The sequence below is a fragment of the Tenrec ecaudatus genome, chromosome 12 (assembly GCF_050624435.1).
Source record: "Tenrec ecaudatus isolate mTenEca1 chromosome 12, mTenEca1.hap1, whole genome shotgun sequence".
NCBI lineage: Eukaryota > Metazoa > Chordata > Mammalia > Afrosoricida > Tenrecidae > Tenrec > Tenrec ecaudatus.
Window position 1 is genome coordinate 120945063 of NC_134541.1, and position 13010 is coordinate 120958072.

A 13010-nucleotide genomic window follows, 5' to 3' on the forward strand; every position below is an offset into this window, starting at 1 on the left:
TCTACCTGATTGGGTCGTTGTGAAGATCAAGGAGGCTGTTTGAGAAAAATCATTAGTGCCATGTCAGCACTCAGTAAATCTTTGTGAAATTGTTGAGTCTAACTATTGTTTTCTAATACCCAGTAAATTGTTGTGAAATTGCTGAGTCTGAGTGTAGCTATTGTTTTCTAGTCTTTTCCCTTTGCCCCAATTCCGCAGATACTGCCTTTTTTTTTTAAAGCCCGAGTTAATAATACACACTCTCCGTGACCCTATAGGACAGAGTAGAAATGGCCCGCAGGTTTCCAATGGAAACAGACAGCCACCTCTTCATTTTTCTCCCAACGAGTGGCTGGCGGGTTGCACTTCTGGCTTAGCAACCTTGTGCTTGAACCACGGTTCCACCTGGGCTCTTACAGTTCATTACATAGCCATACGTTTTTTTGTTTTTTTTAGCCATACGTTTTTTTTTAACAATTTATTAGGGGCTCATACAACTCTTATCACAGTCCATACGTATACATACATCAATTGTATAAAGCACATCTGTACATTCTTTGCCCTAATCATTTTCTTTTTTATCTCCTCTTTTCTTTTTTTACATTTTATTAGGGACTCATACAACTCTTATCACAATCCATACATATACATACATCAATTGTATAAAGCACATCCATACATTCCCTGCCCCAATCATTCTCAGCCATACGTTTTTATGACCAGCCACAACACGCCTTTAGGAACGCTGCAAAGCACGTAGGACTACATTTCCCAGAGAGCATTGCGGCGACGGGCGTCATTTTCGGGTCACGCCCGGCCGATAAACTTCCGGGTCAGTTGGGTGGGGCCAGGCGTGTTCTCCAATGAACGCAGGTGTGAAGAGAGGGGGCGGAGAGGTTGGGCCAGTGAGCTTCTGTGGTCGCAGGGGATCGTCCGCAGGGAGGCTGCTTGGGGAAGCCGTCGGGGTGGAGAGTCTGCAGCGTCCGCTTGGCTGGGTGGAAGCGGGGCGGCTGTCCTGTCCTGCCTTCTCCGAGGGGCTCGCTCCTTCCGCCGCTGCCTGCCCACGCCGCTTCCATGTCCCTGCTGGGCCCTGCAGTCCGGAATCGCTACGTCCATGGCCGCTAGGCTGAGGGAGCCCTCGCTAACCTCCTGTTCTTCCACCTTCAGCTCCGACACCGACGACGAAGGCGTGCGCGGTACCTGCGAGGATGCCTCTCTGTGCAAGAGGTACCTGGCTGCGGGGCGAGGCCGGGCTTCCCCGGGTCCTGGGGGGCTCGGGGCCTACGGAAGAGGCAGGCCTGTTTCTAAAGAACTCAGAAGGGAGCTTGGCGTCTCCGTACCTGTGCCGAGCACGTCCGAGAGGTTGGTTTCTTTGATCAGTAATGAAGGGTCGCCTGCAGTCTGTGAGACTCGCCCTGGGCATTCCGTGAGCCTGGTGGACGTGTTCCTGTCTAGGAGACGACTATTGGCTACAGGGCCTTTTTATTTTTTAAAATTTTATTTTAGTGAAAATACAGCGAAACCCGACCCCGGGTCACAGTTTCTACATAAGAGTGACACTGGTTACTTCCTTCACAGTCTGTCAGCGTGCTACGAATTTCGGTTGTAGTTGTTTTACTTCGATGTACTTAAAGCTCTCTGCCCCCTAATCTGCTCACTCATGCTTTAAAATGACGGCGGCCTTCACTTTATATCTTTTTCTCTCCTTTTTTTAAAAAGAAATGCAGATTGTCAATATTGATAGTCTTTGCTTTTTAGACTAAAGAAATGCAGATTGTCAATATTGATAGTCTTTCATTTTTAGACTAACCTGTTACTTGGATCAAGCGCGATGAAAAGGTTTGAATAGTCATTTAGGGCCATAGTCCTGGCGCGTCCTCCAGCCGCAGTAGGTCCATTAAGTCTAGATTCTTTATGAGCTTGAAGTTCTGTTTCACATTTGTATCTGATTTTATCAGAATTGATTGCTCAGCACACTAGGATGAGAATGTTCAGTAGTGGTAACTCTGGTTACCATCGCATAACTCTTCTGGTCTTACCATAGAAAAGGCAGTAGTTTGTAGAGACGATTAGTTGTTTTCTGGTCCTTGCGTTTCCTTCTTTCCCTTTTGTTCCAGAGTGCTAAAGACTAATAATTGTGTCTCAGGTGGCTGCTCATAAGCTTTTAAGACCCCAGACACTATTTCTCACTGGGTGGTGGAACATACACGTTAAGGACTGTGTTAAGCCAGTTGACTGAACTGTTCCCTCGCACCAGGACATGACAGTAAGCCCCCAGACTGAGAGAACTAAACCCGTGGAGATGAATGGCTGTGCCTAATTAGTATCAGCATTTGTAGCTCTCCTCCGACTGCTGTTATTTTTGGTTGAGCTTCTTGTTATAAAACCATACAATACCTAGCATTTCCCCCTTCATCTCATTTCCCTATGTACAGCTTACATCATTTCCATCAGCCATACTGTGCAAAATCGACCCATCGTCAGTGCCACCTTTCTCATTTCTATAAACAAAAAGGTGATGACTTCGTAGGATATACATCTCCCTATTGCCCCGCCCCCCTGCTCACATGACCCCTGGTAACCACTAGTGAGCATTAGGTTTTGTGTATCCATTCAGCATTTCATTAGCAAATCTTAGAAGTGGGGTGGTGAGACACTGTCTCCCATCCCGTGGGCATGTATCATATCTACATATGTCCCTGTGGAAGGACATCATGCTTGGTAAAGCAGAGGGTCAGCAGAAAAGAGGAAGACCCGCAGTAAGATGGTTGGACACAGAAGCTGCAGCAGTGGACCCAGACATAAGTATTGTAGGGATACGGTGTAGGACAGGGCAGTAGTTCATTCTGGTGTACATTGGGTCACTGCGATTTGCAGCCATCTCAACTACATCTAACAACAACATTCATCATTTGTAAAAGTGAGAACAAACGTTATTTGTTCTTGTGTGTGATTATTTTACTAAACATAATGTTCTCCAGGTTCGTCCGCATGATAAGATGTTTCAGGAATTCCTTGTCCTTTGCCACTGAATATTATTCCTTTGTAGAGCCTGCACCTCATTTTACTTAACCATTCATCTACTAATGGGGCCTTAGAGCATATATTCACATCGTTTTGCTATTGTGAACAGTGCTGCAATGAACATAGGTGTGCGTGTGTATGTTCATGTCATTTCTACTAGCTCTCAATATTATATACCTAGGAGCGGGATCATATGGCATATGGAACCCTGAGAGCATAGCCGTTACTCGTTGGGCTGTGGTCCACAAGGTCAGAAGTTTGAAACCACCAGCCGCTCATCAGGAGAAAGACGGGGCTTTCTACTCCCTTTAACGGTTACCTCAGCAACCTATAGAGGGAAAGTTTTACCTTGTCTTACAGGGTTGCTATGAGTCAGCAACGATTCAATGGCAGTGCTTAAATATATATATATATTTATGGCTCTCCTACCTCCCTTTATCTGAGGAACCATCAGACGGTTTTGAACAGTGACTGTATTATTTTGTATTCCCTCTAGCAGTGGCTTCTGGTTCCTCCGCAACCCCTTGAACACATGTTATTTTCCTTTAAGAGAAAAAGAGACGTTAGCCATCCTGTTGTTAGAGGCCATCGAGTCAATTTCAACTCATAGTGGCACTCTGCACAACAGAGCAGAACACTCCCTGGGTCCAGTGTTTGAACCCAGTCACTGGCCGAACTGTCCACGACCCTCTGTTTTACTAAGCATTAATATCCCTCTCCAGCGGCAGACTCCTCTGGATGACACATCCAGAGTACAAGACACAAAGGCTCGATGTTCTTGCTTCTAAAGTGCACCCTGCTGAGGAGCAGTCATCCTCGTGTGGGTGAAATCTTCTTGTTCTGACTTGTATTTTTCTGTTGCCCAGTGGTATTGAACATCTTTTGATGTGTTTGTTGGTCATTGATAGTCTCTTTGGTAAAGTGTTATTGTCCAGTTTTTAGTTGGATCATTTGTCTTTTTGTTACTAAGTTGTAGAACCCCCCCAAAAACTTTCCCCCAAAGTTATGTATTTAATTTTTTTTAAACAAAACAACCTTATCACCTTCAAAGTACTTTCCATCACACTTAAGACATTTGTCAAATCTGCAATTCCACTCTTGGAAACATTTTTCAAACTCCTCTGTTTGGATGGCTGACAACACCTTCCTCGTTTTTCTTTCTTCACCTCTTCTACATCGGCAAATCGCTGTCCTTTCATGTCCCTCTCCATTCTCAGAAACAAAAAGAAGGCTCACAGAGCGAGGTTGGGTGAGTCAGGTGTGTGGAGCAAGAGAAGCATGGTTTTTGTTGTTTTTCCCAAAACACTAGCACACTGAGATGGCAGCGTGAACAGGTACATTGTTGTGGTGGCAAAATCAGTCCCCCATCTGCCACACATCAGGCCTATTTTTAAAGAAGACAAACCTATATACATTTAAAAAAATCATTTTGGGGGGGCTTGTACAACTCTTAACACTCTTACCACAATCCATCCATCCATCCATTGTGTCAAGGACATTTGTACATTTGTTGCCATCACCATTTTCAAAACATTGTCTTTCTACTTGTGCCCTTGGTATCAGTTTCTCATATTTTCCTCTCTTCCTCCCTCCTGAACCCTTGATAATTTATAAATTATTATTATTTTTTCATGTCTTATACTGACTGCTGTTGCTCTCCCTTCACCCACTTTTCTGTTGTCCATCCCCCTGGGAGGGGGTTATATATAGATCCTTGTGATCGATTCCTCTTTTGTCCGCCCACCTTCCCCTTCCCCTTCTGGTATCACGACTCTCAATATTGGTCCTGAGGGGGTTATCTGTCCTGGATTCCCTGTGCTTCCAGCTCTTAGCTGTACCCGTGTACATGCTCTGGTCTAGCCGGATTTGTAAGTAGAATTGGAATCTTGATAGTGGGGGGTGGGGAAAGAAGTCTAGAGTCGAACTAGAGGAAAGTTGTATGTTTCATCGGTGCTATACTGCACCTTGACTGGCTCGTCTCTTCCTTGTGACCCTTCCGGAAGGGGATGTCCAATTGTCTACAGGTGGGCTTTGGGTCTCCATTCTGCACTCCCCCTCATTCACAATGATACGATTTTTTTGTTCTGGGTCTTTGATGCCTGACACCTAATCAGGCCTTTTTTGTCACACACTGTTAGGCAACCTTTTCAGAACCTTGAAATAGAAAGCTTGGTTAACAGTCTGACCAGGTGGAACGAACTCCGAATGCACTACAAGTAAAATGCACCCAGGTGTCGACATTTTCGTCCGTTGGGGAAGTTCGTCAGCAATTGACATTTCACCTTTTCTCGTATGCTTGAGTTTTTCCCATAGCACTGTCCATGGAAGCTGTGTTTGATGGAACAGCTGCTGTGTCATTTTCCCTGAGCAGGAAACAAAATTTCACAGACACATACTGGTCACTTAAACTAGCTATCACAAAAAATGAGATTTGTGTGGAATTGCTTTTACAGAAAAATTCACTGCGACCCAGAGAAAACCTTCCCAGGTGAAGCCACTGGGTGCAGTAACTCACAACAAGTTGCTCCGTGTTCGCTTACTAACGCTTCTCTCAGCCCAGCGCAGTGCCAGTGTTTTGGGTACTCCCTTATATATTGGTTTTATCATTCTCAAAGATAGTCTGTATGTTGCCTCTTTACTCTTTTGATTGGCATTTGAGTAAACATAAGTGTTTAACTGTTAGGAGGTCTCAGCTATCTATTTTGTTTCTTATTGTTCATGCATTCGTTTTAGTGTTTGATAATGTCTTTGGGGGGAAAAAACTAGGTGACAAAGCTTTGCTCCTGATTTTCTTCTAAGACATTTATGGTTTTAGATTTACCATTTAAATCCTTGATCTATTTTGAATTCATTTTTGTATCTGAGAAAGCCATAGATCTCACTCTTTTCTACATGTGGAAATCCAGTTATGCCAGTGTCATTTTCTAAAGCGACTGTTCTTTCTCCATTGAGTGGACTTGGCTTCTTTGTGGGAGGTCCGCTGACCATAACTGTTTGGATTTATTTCTGGGGTTTCAATTATATTTCACTGAGCTGTATGCCAGCCATGAAATCAGTACCACATTGCTTTAATTAGTCTAGCTCTGTGACTTTAATTACTATAGCTCATGATATGTTTTAAAATCTGGAAATGTGAGGCCTCCTACTTGGTTCTTCAAAATTGCTTTGGGTGTTTGGGGTCTCGTTTCCCCATAAAATTGAGGATTAGTCCCTCACATTCTGTAAAGGAGGCTTCTGGAATTTTGACTGACACTGTTTTATCTATGGTATTGCCCTCTTGACATTACTGTACTCCTCCATGAGCATGGAATGTCTTTCCATGTGTTTATTTGTTCTGTCGCCTTGTTGTAGGAGTGTTTTATAATTTTCATTGTTTGTCTACATCCCAAGGTACACTTATTCCTAGATAGTTTATCATCTTAGATGCTATTATAAATGGAGTTGATTTCTTAATCTACTAGCTGTTTCGTTGCTGGAAATGAGAAGGAAAAATTTAGGTTGCTATGATCCTCATTGTGCACTGGAGTCCTGGGCTGATGCGCCCTTTCTAGGACCCCGTGCATTTGTTTGCAGAGTGAGTCCCGCACTGACGCCTGTTTCCAGAGCGTATGTCTCTGCACAGCAATGTCCACCGTCACGCGGCGGTGTCTGAGCACAGGTATGTTTCCAAGAAAAAGGAAATGCCAGGCGTTAGTTGAGTCTTTTCACTTAAAAACAATTTCTGAGGACTTTCTTTGTCCCAGGATCTTACTTTGTGTGGTTGTGGGGACTCGGGGATTGAGAGTGATGATAAAGAAAAGAGACATGGTTCAAAACTCAAACAGTCTAGTGGGAGACACAGATAGGTTTCAACCACCCACGAGATACATCGTTGTAATACCGGGCTGAGTGCTGGCAAATTGTCCACAGTGTCACTCGAGCGTGGAATCAAGTCGGTGGCTTTAAGCTGAGAAAGAGAGCCTAAAATAAGGAGAAGCTTAGGAGAGTGTTCAGGCAGTGGGTGCGCCTGCAGCCGGGATTCTTTGAGGAACTGAAAGAATGCCTGTAGGCTGGAGAAGGCTTGGCGTGTGTGCCACATCGGGGAAAGCTAGAATTCTGGAAAAAGCTAGAATGTGATTGTTTATTATCACCCTGCCACCTTTTGTGAATTCATGGAGACAAAGCATAGAATTTTCCTTCCTTTTCTTTCATCGTTTTATCTTCTTCCCCTCCGTTCTCTCTTTTTCTTTGTTTTTTTTCTCACCTCTTCTTTAATTCTACTAAATATAAACAAACATAAACCTAAGTATAAAGACACACACATAAATCCTCTGCTGGTCTGATTACTTACTAATACGTTTCTCCTGCCCTACCTTCTTATCTTTGTGCACTTTCTCTCCTTTCCCCAGTAAGACATATTTTCACGGTACCTATTAAGTCTTATCAGCCCTCTTAAACGATATTTTCTCGTTATTTTAAAAGCATCTTGGCTGGCAGCTGTGTCAAATTCAGTCCCAGCCTTACCCATGGCAGACACCGGCCCAAAGGCTGCCACAGAGACATGGTAACTCATGGGCCCTGTTCTCTCGGCTGAGGCTCAGGGATAAATTTTGTTACAGACACGAAGAAAACAAAAACATCTCGGTCTATCCAGATGACCCCTTATTATTATAGCTATTAATTTTATTTTATTTTATTCTCCCTTCTTTCCCGCAGTCTTCCCCACATCCCCTTCCGTCTCCCCTTTTCTCTGTGTCCTTATTATACACATTTGACTGCTAACCACAGAGTCCAAAGACTGAAACCACCAGCTACTCAGAGGGAGAAATACGGGATTTGGAAACTCACAGGAGCAGTTCTACCCTCTCCTGTAGGGTCGCTGTGAGTCGGCGTCATCTCGATGACAGCGAGTTTGAGTTTTTGGTTTTATTAGACATCTCTTCCAAAATGTGATGGAGACAGCCACCCCTACATGACCCAACGTCCCCCATACCAGTAACGGCTGCACCACTAAGCTTTGGAAACAGCAGTCAATTGTAGAACATCAAAAAAATCAAGGAAAATAGACACATGCAGCTGAAAATCACCTCAACCCAATGAAGTATTTGGGGGAAAGAGCCCCTGGAATTACCAGAAATGTAAAAGAATAGTGTTTAGGTGTCTTCAAGAGAGATGGGGAATGCTCATGAGGACAATCAAAAGAATTGAAAAAAAAACAAACAGAAACCCTACATTACAATGAATATCAGAAGATAAATAATAACAGAATCCGACTACACGTAAAAAGCCTGAGAAATAGAATGGAAGAAAGGAAAATCGAAACAGTGAGGCAACTGATTTTTGCCAAAGGGCCGAATACATTGAGTGGGAGACACAGTCTCTTTTAAAACTGTGTTGACAAAATTGACTCTTCATCTGCAGGAAAATGAAACAGGACCCATACATCACTCATGCCCCCCAAAATGAACTCAACTAGCGATACCAGAAGGGTAGAGGGAAGATGGGGTAGAAAGAGGAAACCAATCACAAGGAGCTACATATAACCCCCTCCCTGGGGGACGGACAACAGAAAAGTGGGTGAAGGGAGACATTGGACAGTATAAGACATGACAAATAATAATTTATAAATTACCAAGGTTTCATGAGGGAATGGGGTAGGGAGGGATGGGGAAAAAACGAGGAGCTGATACCAAAGGCTCATGTAGAAAGCAAATGTTTTGAGAATGACGATGGCAACAAATGTACAAATGTGCTTGACACAATGGGTGGATGTGTGGATTGTGATAAGAGTTGTACAAGCCCCCTATTAAATGAATTTTAAAAAGTGAAAAAATGAACTCAAGATGAATTAGAGACCTAAAAATAAATCCCAGAGCTATATTAGGTTCACTGAGAAAACTGGGACAACCTTTAGGGCCCTATTGCAGGGCATACATGTACTACCAAAAATAATTTAGATAGCACACACAATAGAAGACAAAAATAGATGACTGGGACCTACTAAAAATAAGACACTTGGGCACATCAAAAAACTTCATTGAAAGAGTAACAAGACAGTCCATGGCATGGGAAAAATTCTGTAGCAAAGGCAATGTGGACAAGGGTCTAATTCTTAAAATCTATAGAATTCTGCAACATTGCAATAAGAGAAAAATAATAATCTAATTAAAAAGTTGGAAAACACATGAACAACCAGTTCACCAAAGTGACACTCAGATGCCTAACAAACAGGAAAATGCTCACATTCACTAGCATCCAGGAACTGCAAATCAAAACAACGATGAGATAGCACCTTCTACCCACAATGATAGCCCTGTTTAAAAAAATGCTGAAGAGGGTGTGGAAAGATTGGAATTTACATACACACTTGTGGGTCTGTGAATATGTACAACTTTTGTGGAAAGTGTGATACCACTAGCGAAAACTAGTAGGAATAGAAATCCCATACGACCCAATAATACCTTTGCTATGCATATACCCCAAAGAAATAAGAGACCGAACACAGACAGACATACACTTTTCTATGTTCATTGCAGCACAGTTCACAATAGTAAGCTGGAAACAGCTCAAAACATCCATCAGCAGAAGAATGGATAAGCAACTCTAGTGCATACATATAGTGGAATGCTATACATCCCTTAAAAATAGCAATGAAACAAACACCTCATGACATAGACCTAGATTCAATTATGGTAAGCAAATTTAGTCAATGACAGACAAATATTGTATGAGACTACTGTTACAGGAATAAACAACAAGAAAAAGGTGTTTATTCCTGTAACACAATACACACACACAAAGGTTGCACAATATCTACATATCACATAGGACCAGGTTTTCATGTTGTGGGAAGAAGAAAACCAATCAGTTTCTACCATATAGCGTTGTTCTATGGTCACCCCAAATCAACAGACTCCCCTATGAGAGTGGCTAATGTACCTTACTGGAAATTGAAGTCCAGCAGTGGAGGAGGGGAATGTCTGTTTCAGAGAAGGTGATTTTACTTCTGTTGGGTAAACAAAGTCTGCCAGTGTGCTATTGGGGAAAAAGGTAAACATTATTTAGATAGATTACTAATGGGAGAATATGTCTGGTATTGTGTCCCCAATCTGGGCACTTTTAACTTGCCGTATATACTTGACTATAAGCTGACCCGAGTATAAGCCGAGGTATCTGTTACCTGGGAAACCAGAAAAACTGATTGACCCGAATATAAGCCCAGGGTGGAAAATGCAGAAGCTATTGGTGAGCTTCCATAATCAAAACAAATGAAAATAAAATTACTAAAAATTGAGACATCAGTGGGATAATGTATTTAAATATTTATTTTAAATAAAAAATAAAAGGACAAGTCATTTAACATTAGTAAACCAGTACAGTAAGTGGAAAATAGGTTCAACAAAAACAATACGGTATCAACAATGATACCTTAAGAATACTATTCCCTAGCTAAATCAGCAACCAAGCTAAAATGTAAAGAGTTAAAATCCTTCAAAACTGTATTCCTCATCATCATCTGTATCCCAATGCAGAGCTTCAGCTGGTGTGAGGTCATCATAGACTCTGTCCTCACTGAGATCGCCGTCATCACCATCACTGCTGTCATTTTCATACAAAGCGCAATCTTCACTGCCATCCATAGCATAACTAATGCTACATTTCTGGAAGGCACGTCGCACCATGTCTTCTGGAATGTCTTCCCATGCATCTCAAACCCACTTTGCTATTAACTCTATGTCAGGCTTCATGAGATTTCCTCCTTTTGTTAGTCGGGCTTGACCAGGTGACATCCATTCATGCCCCATCCTTCGCACACGGTCTTTAAAAGGCTTATTCAAACATACACGTCATAGGACGGCTCTGATTGGTTAGATGTGAGTAAACAAACATTCAAAGCCCTCCAGTGTCAGCAGAGAAACGGCAATCACCCGTAAGGTAACAGGCACTGGTCCAGTTACCTGGGGGGGGGACGGGGACGGACCAAGATGTTACATTTTCTGCGCTGAAAAACTCAGCTTATACACGAGTATATACGGTAGTTTTCAGCCAGCTCTTGGTGACCCAGGCTGAGAATTATAGACGATTAGGAGTTTTAGACCCTGTCCTTGTAAGGTGCACGTCATCCTTCATAGCCCACACAAGAAGGATACAATTTGGAATCCCACTAAGTGAACTGGGCTTTACCTCAAACACATCTATTAGCAGATGAAAGGATCTGGAATACTCTCTGGGATCTAAGCCTGAGATGCGTCAGTGTGAGAAGAAGCAGGCGACGACTATCCCAAGGTTATGAATTTGGAAAGTCATTAGACATTGCTTGAAAGCTCTTGCTTTGAGGATGCTGATAAAAATGGTAGTTCTAGGCGACCATAATATTTGCTATTTTCATGCTTTCTGTGCTTTTTAGTGACATGATTTAATCCAGCAGGCATAGCATTGCCTTTGTGATTGAGTGCTATTGAAAGTCTTGCCCTATCTCGAACCCTCATTCCTTAGTGTCTAGTCACTTAGGTTTTTACTAGAAGTCAATAATCTTTGTACTTTAGTCTAACATACATTTTTGCTTTTAAGTACGTTTATTTTACTTTACTCAACAGAATTTTAAATTCTACATCATTGGTTAAATTAATTATAACATCAATAGAATTACCATCTGCTCCAATGGGGATGATTTATAATGTTCCCCAATAAAAGGATAAGCATGTCTGTTAATCCTGGTTGACTAGAGAAACAAATCCACAGACACTCGTGTGTAAGAGAGAGCTTTATATCAAAGAGCAATTGTATATTGAGAAAACATCCCAGCCCAGTCCATGTGTCTGATCCTAGCCCATGTGTCTGATACTAGTCCATAAATTCCTCTTTAGAATTACACAGCACGTGAGATGATGCTAAATGTAGGAAGATCACAGGCCGGTGGGTGAAAAGTCTTGTGTATCCAATGGCAGTGGAGTCTGGCTGCCATCACTGTGGCTCCATGTGGCTTGTCAACAGGAATGTGAAGGAGAGAGTGTGTGTGTTCTACCTCGAGGGAATAAGAGAGGACGTTCCCAGAAATCCTCATGAGAAGGCCATGCCAACAAGGAGGCATCAGGCTATGACATGATTGACAGGCTAGACTCCACCCCTTTACTCCTAATCCAGCAGTTCTCAACCTGTGGATCGTGACCCCTTTGGGGGTCAAATGAACCTTTCACAGGCGTCACCCGATTCATAACAGTAGCAAAATTAGTTATGAGGTAGCAACAAAAATAATTTTATGGTTGGAGGTCACCACAACATGAGGGACTGTACTAAACGGTTGCGGGATTAGGAAGGTTGAGAACAACTGACCAAATCTAAGACTAATTTTTTCTGACAGGAGCCTGGTGGTGGTGTGGTTATGTGTTGGGCTGCTAACAGCAAGGTCTTAGTTCAAAACCACTAGCTGCTCTGTGGGAGAGAGATGTGGCTTTCTACTCCCATAGAGAGTCACAGTCTCAGAAACTCACAGGGCCAGTTCTACCCTGCCCTATAAGGTCACTGTGAGAGTTGTCATCAACTTGAGAGTAATGAGTTTTGAATACAATGTGGTCCAAATTAATGCTTGCCCTCATGAAGAGAGCACTGAAGATACAGAGTTGCTACAGCAGAATGTAGTAAAGAAATCAGATGGTGCTCAGCTGCCAGAGAGAATGGTGTCTTCAAAGCTTGTCTTAACAGTCATTTACATAAGGTGTCAGCTAAGTCTATATGGAAGAAGCACACCAGCCTGTGTGATCCAAGGACTGTAAATAATTCAATCCAAGACTGTAGGAAGGTGCTGCCTTAGAGCTAAAATTCTGAGCACCCAGTTTGCAAAATAAAGATAAAGAAGGCCCAGAATCCATTTGCAGGGTTCCCATGTGAGTGAAGCCTCCAGTGCAGCCCCTTTGACTGTTGACGGGATGTGAATGGTCTTGCTTGCTATCAGACCTTGTACGTGGAAAGTAGACTATTAGTATTACTCATTCTCTCTTTTGGCCCATTTTCAATTTGTTCTAGTTTTT

General features: G+C 42.6%; 1 protein-coding gene and 1 non-coding gene across 2 annotated transcripts in view; both read left to right on the plus strand.

The window, feature by feature from the left end:
* Positions 1-870: 870 nt before the first annotated feature.
* The window catches only part of LCMT1 (leucine carboxyl methyltransferase 1), a 47295-nt gene continuing 35155 nt past the window's right edge, over positions 871-13010 (plus strand). The window contains exon 1 of the mRNA XM_075564641.1: positions 871-1206. Coding sequence (XP_075420756.1) covers positions 1094-1206 — 113 coding nt within the window. The 5' untranslated portion in view covers positions 871-1093. The remainder of the gene's footprint in view (positions 1207-13010) is intronic.
* On the plus strand, positions 7475-7607 carry LOC142423626 (small nucleolar RNA SNORA5). The gene has a single exon (XR_012779236.1). It is a non-coding gene; the product is annotated as a small nucleolar RNA SNORA5 (small nucleolar RNA).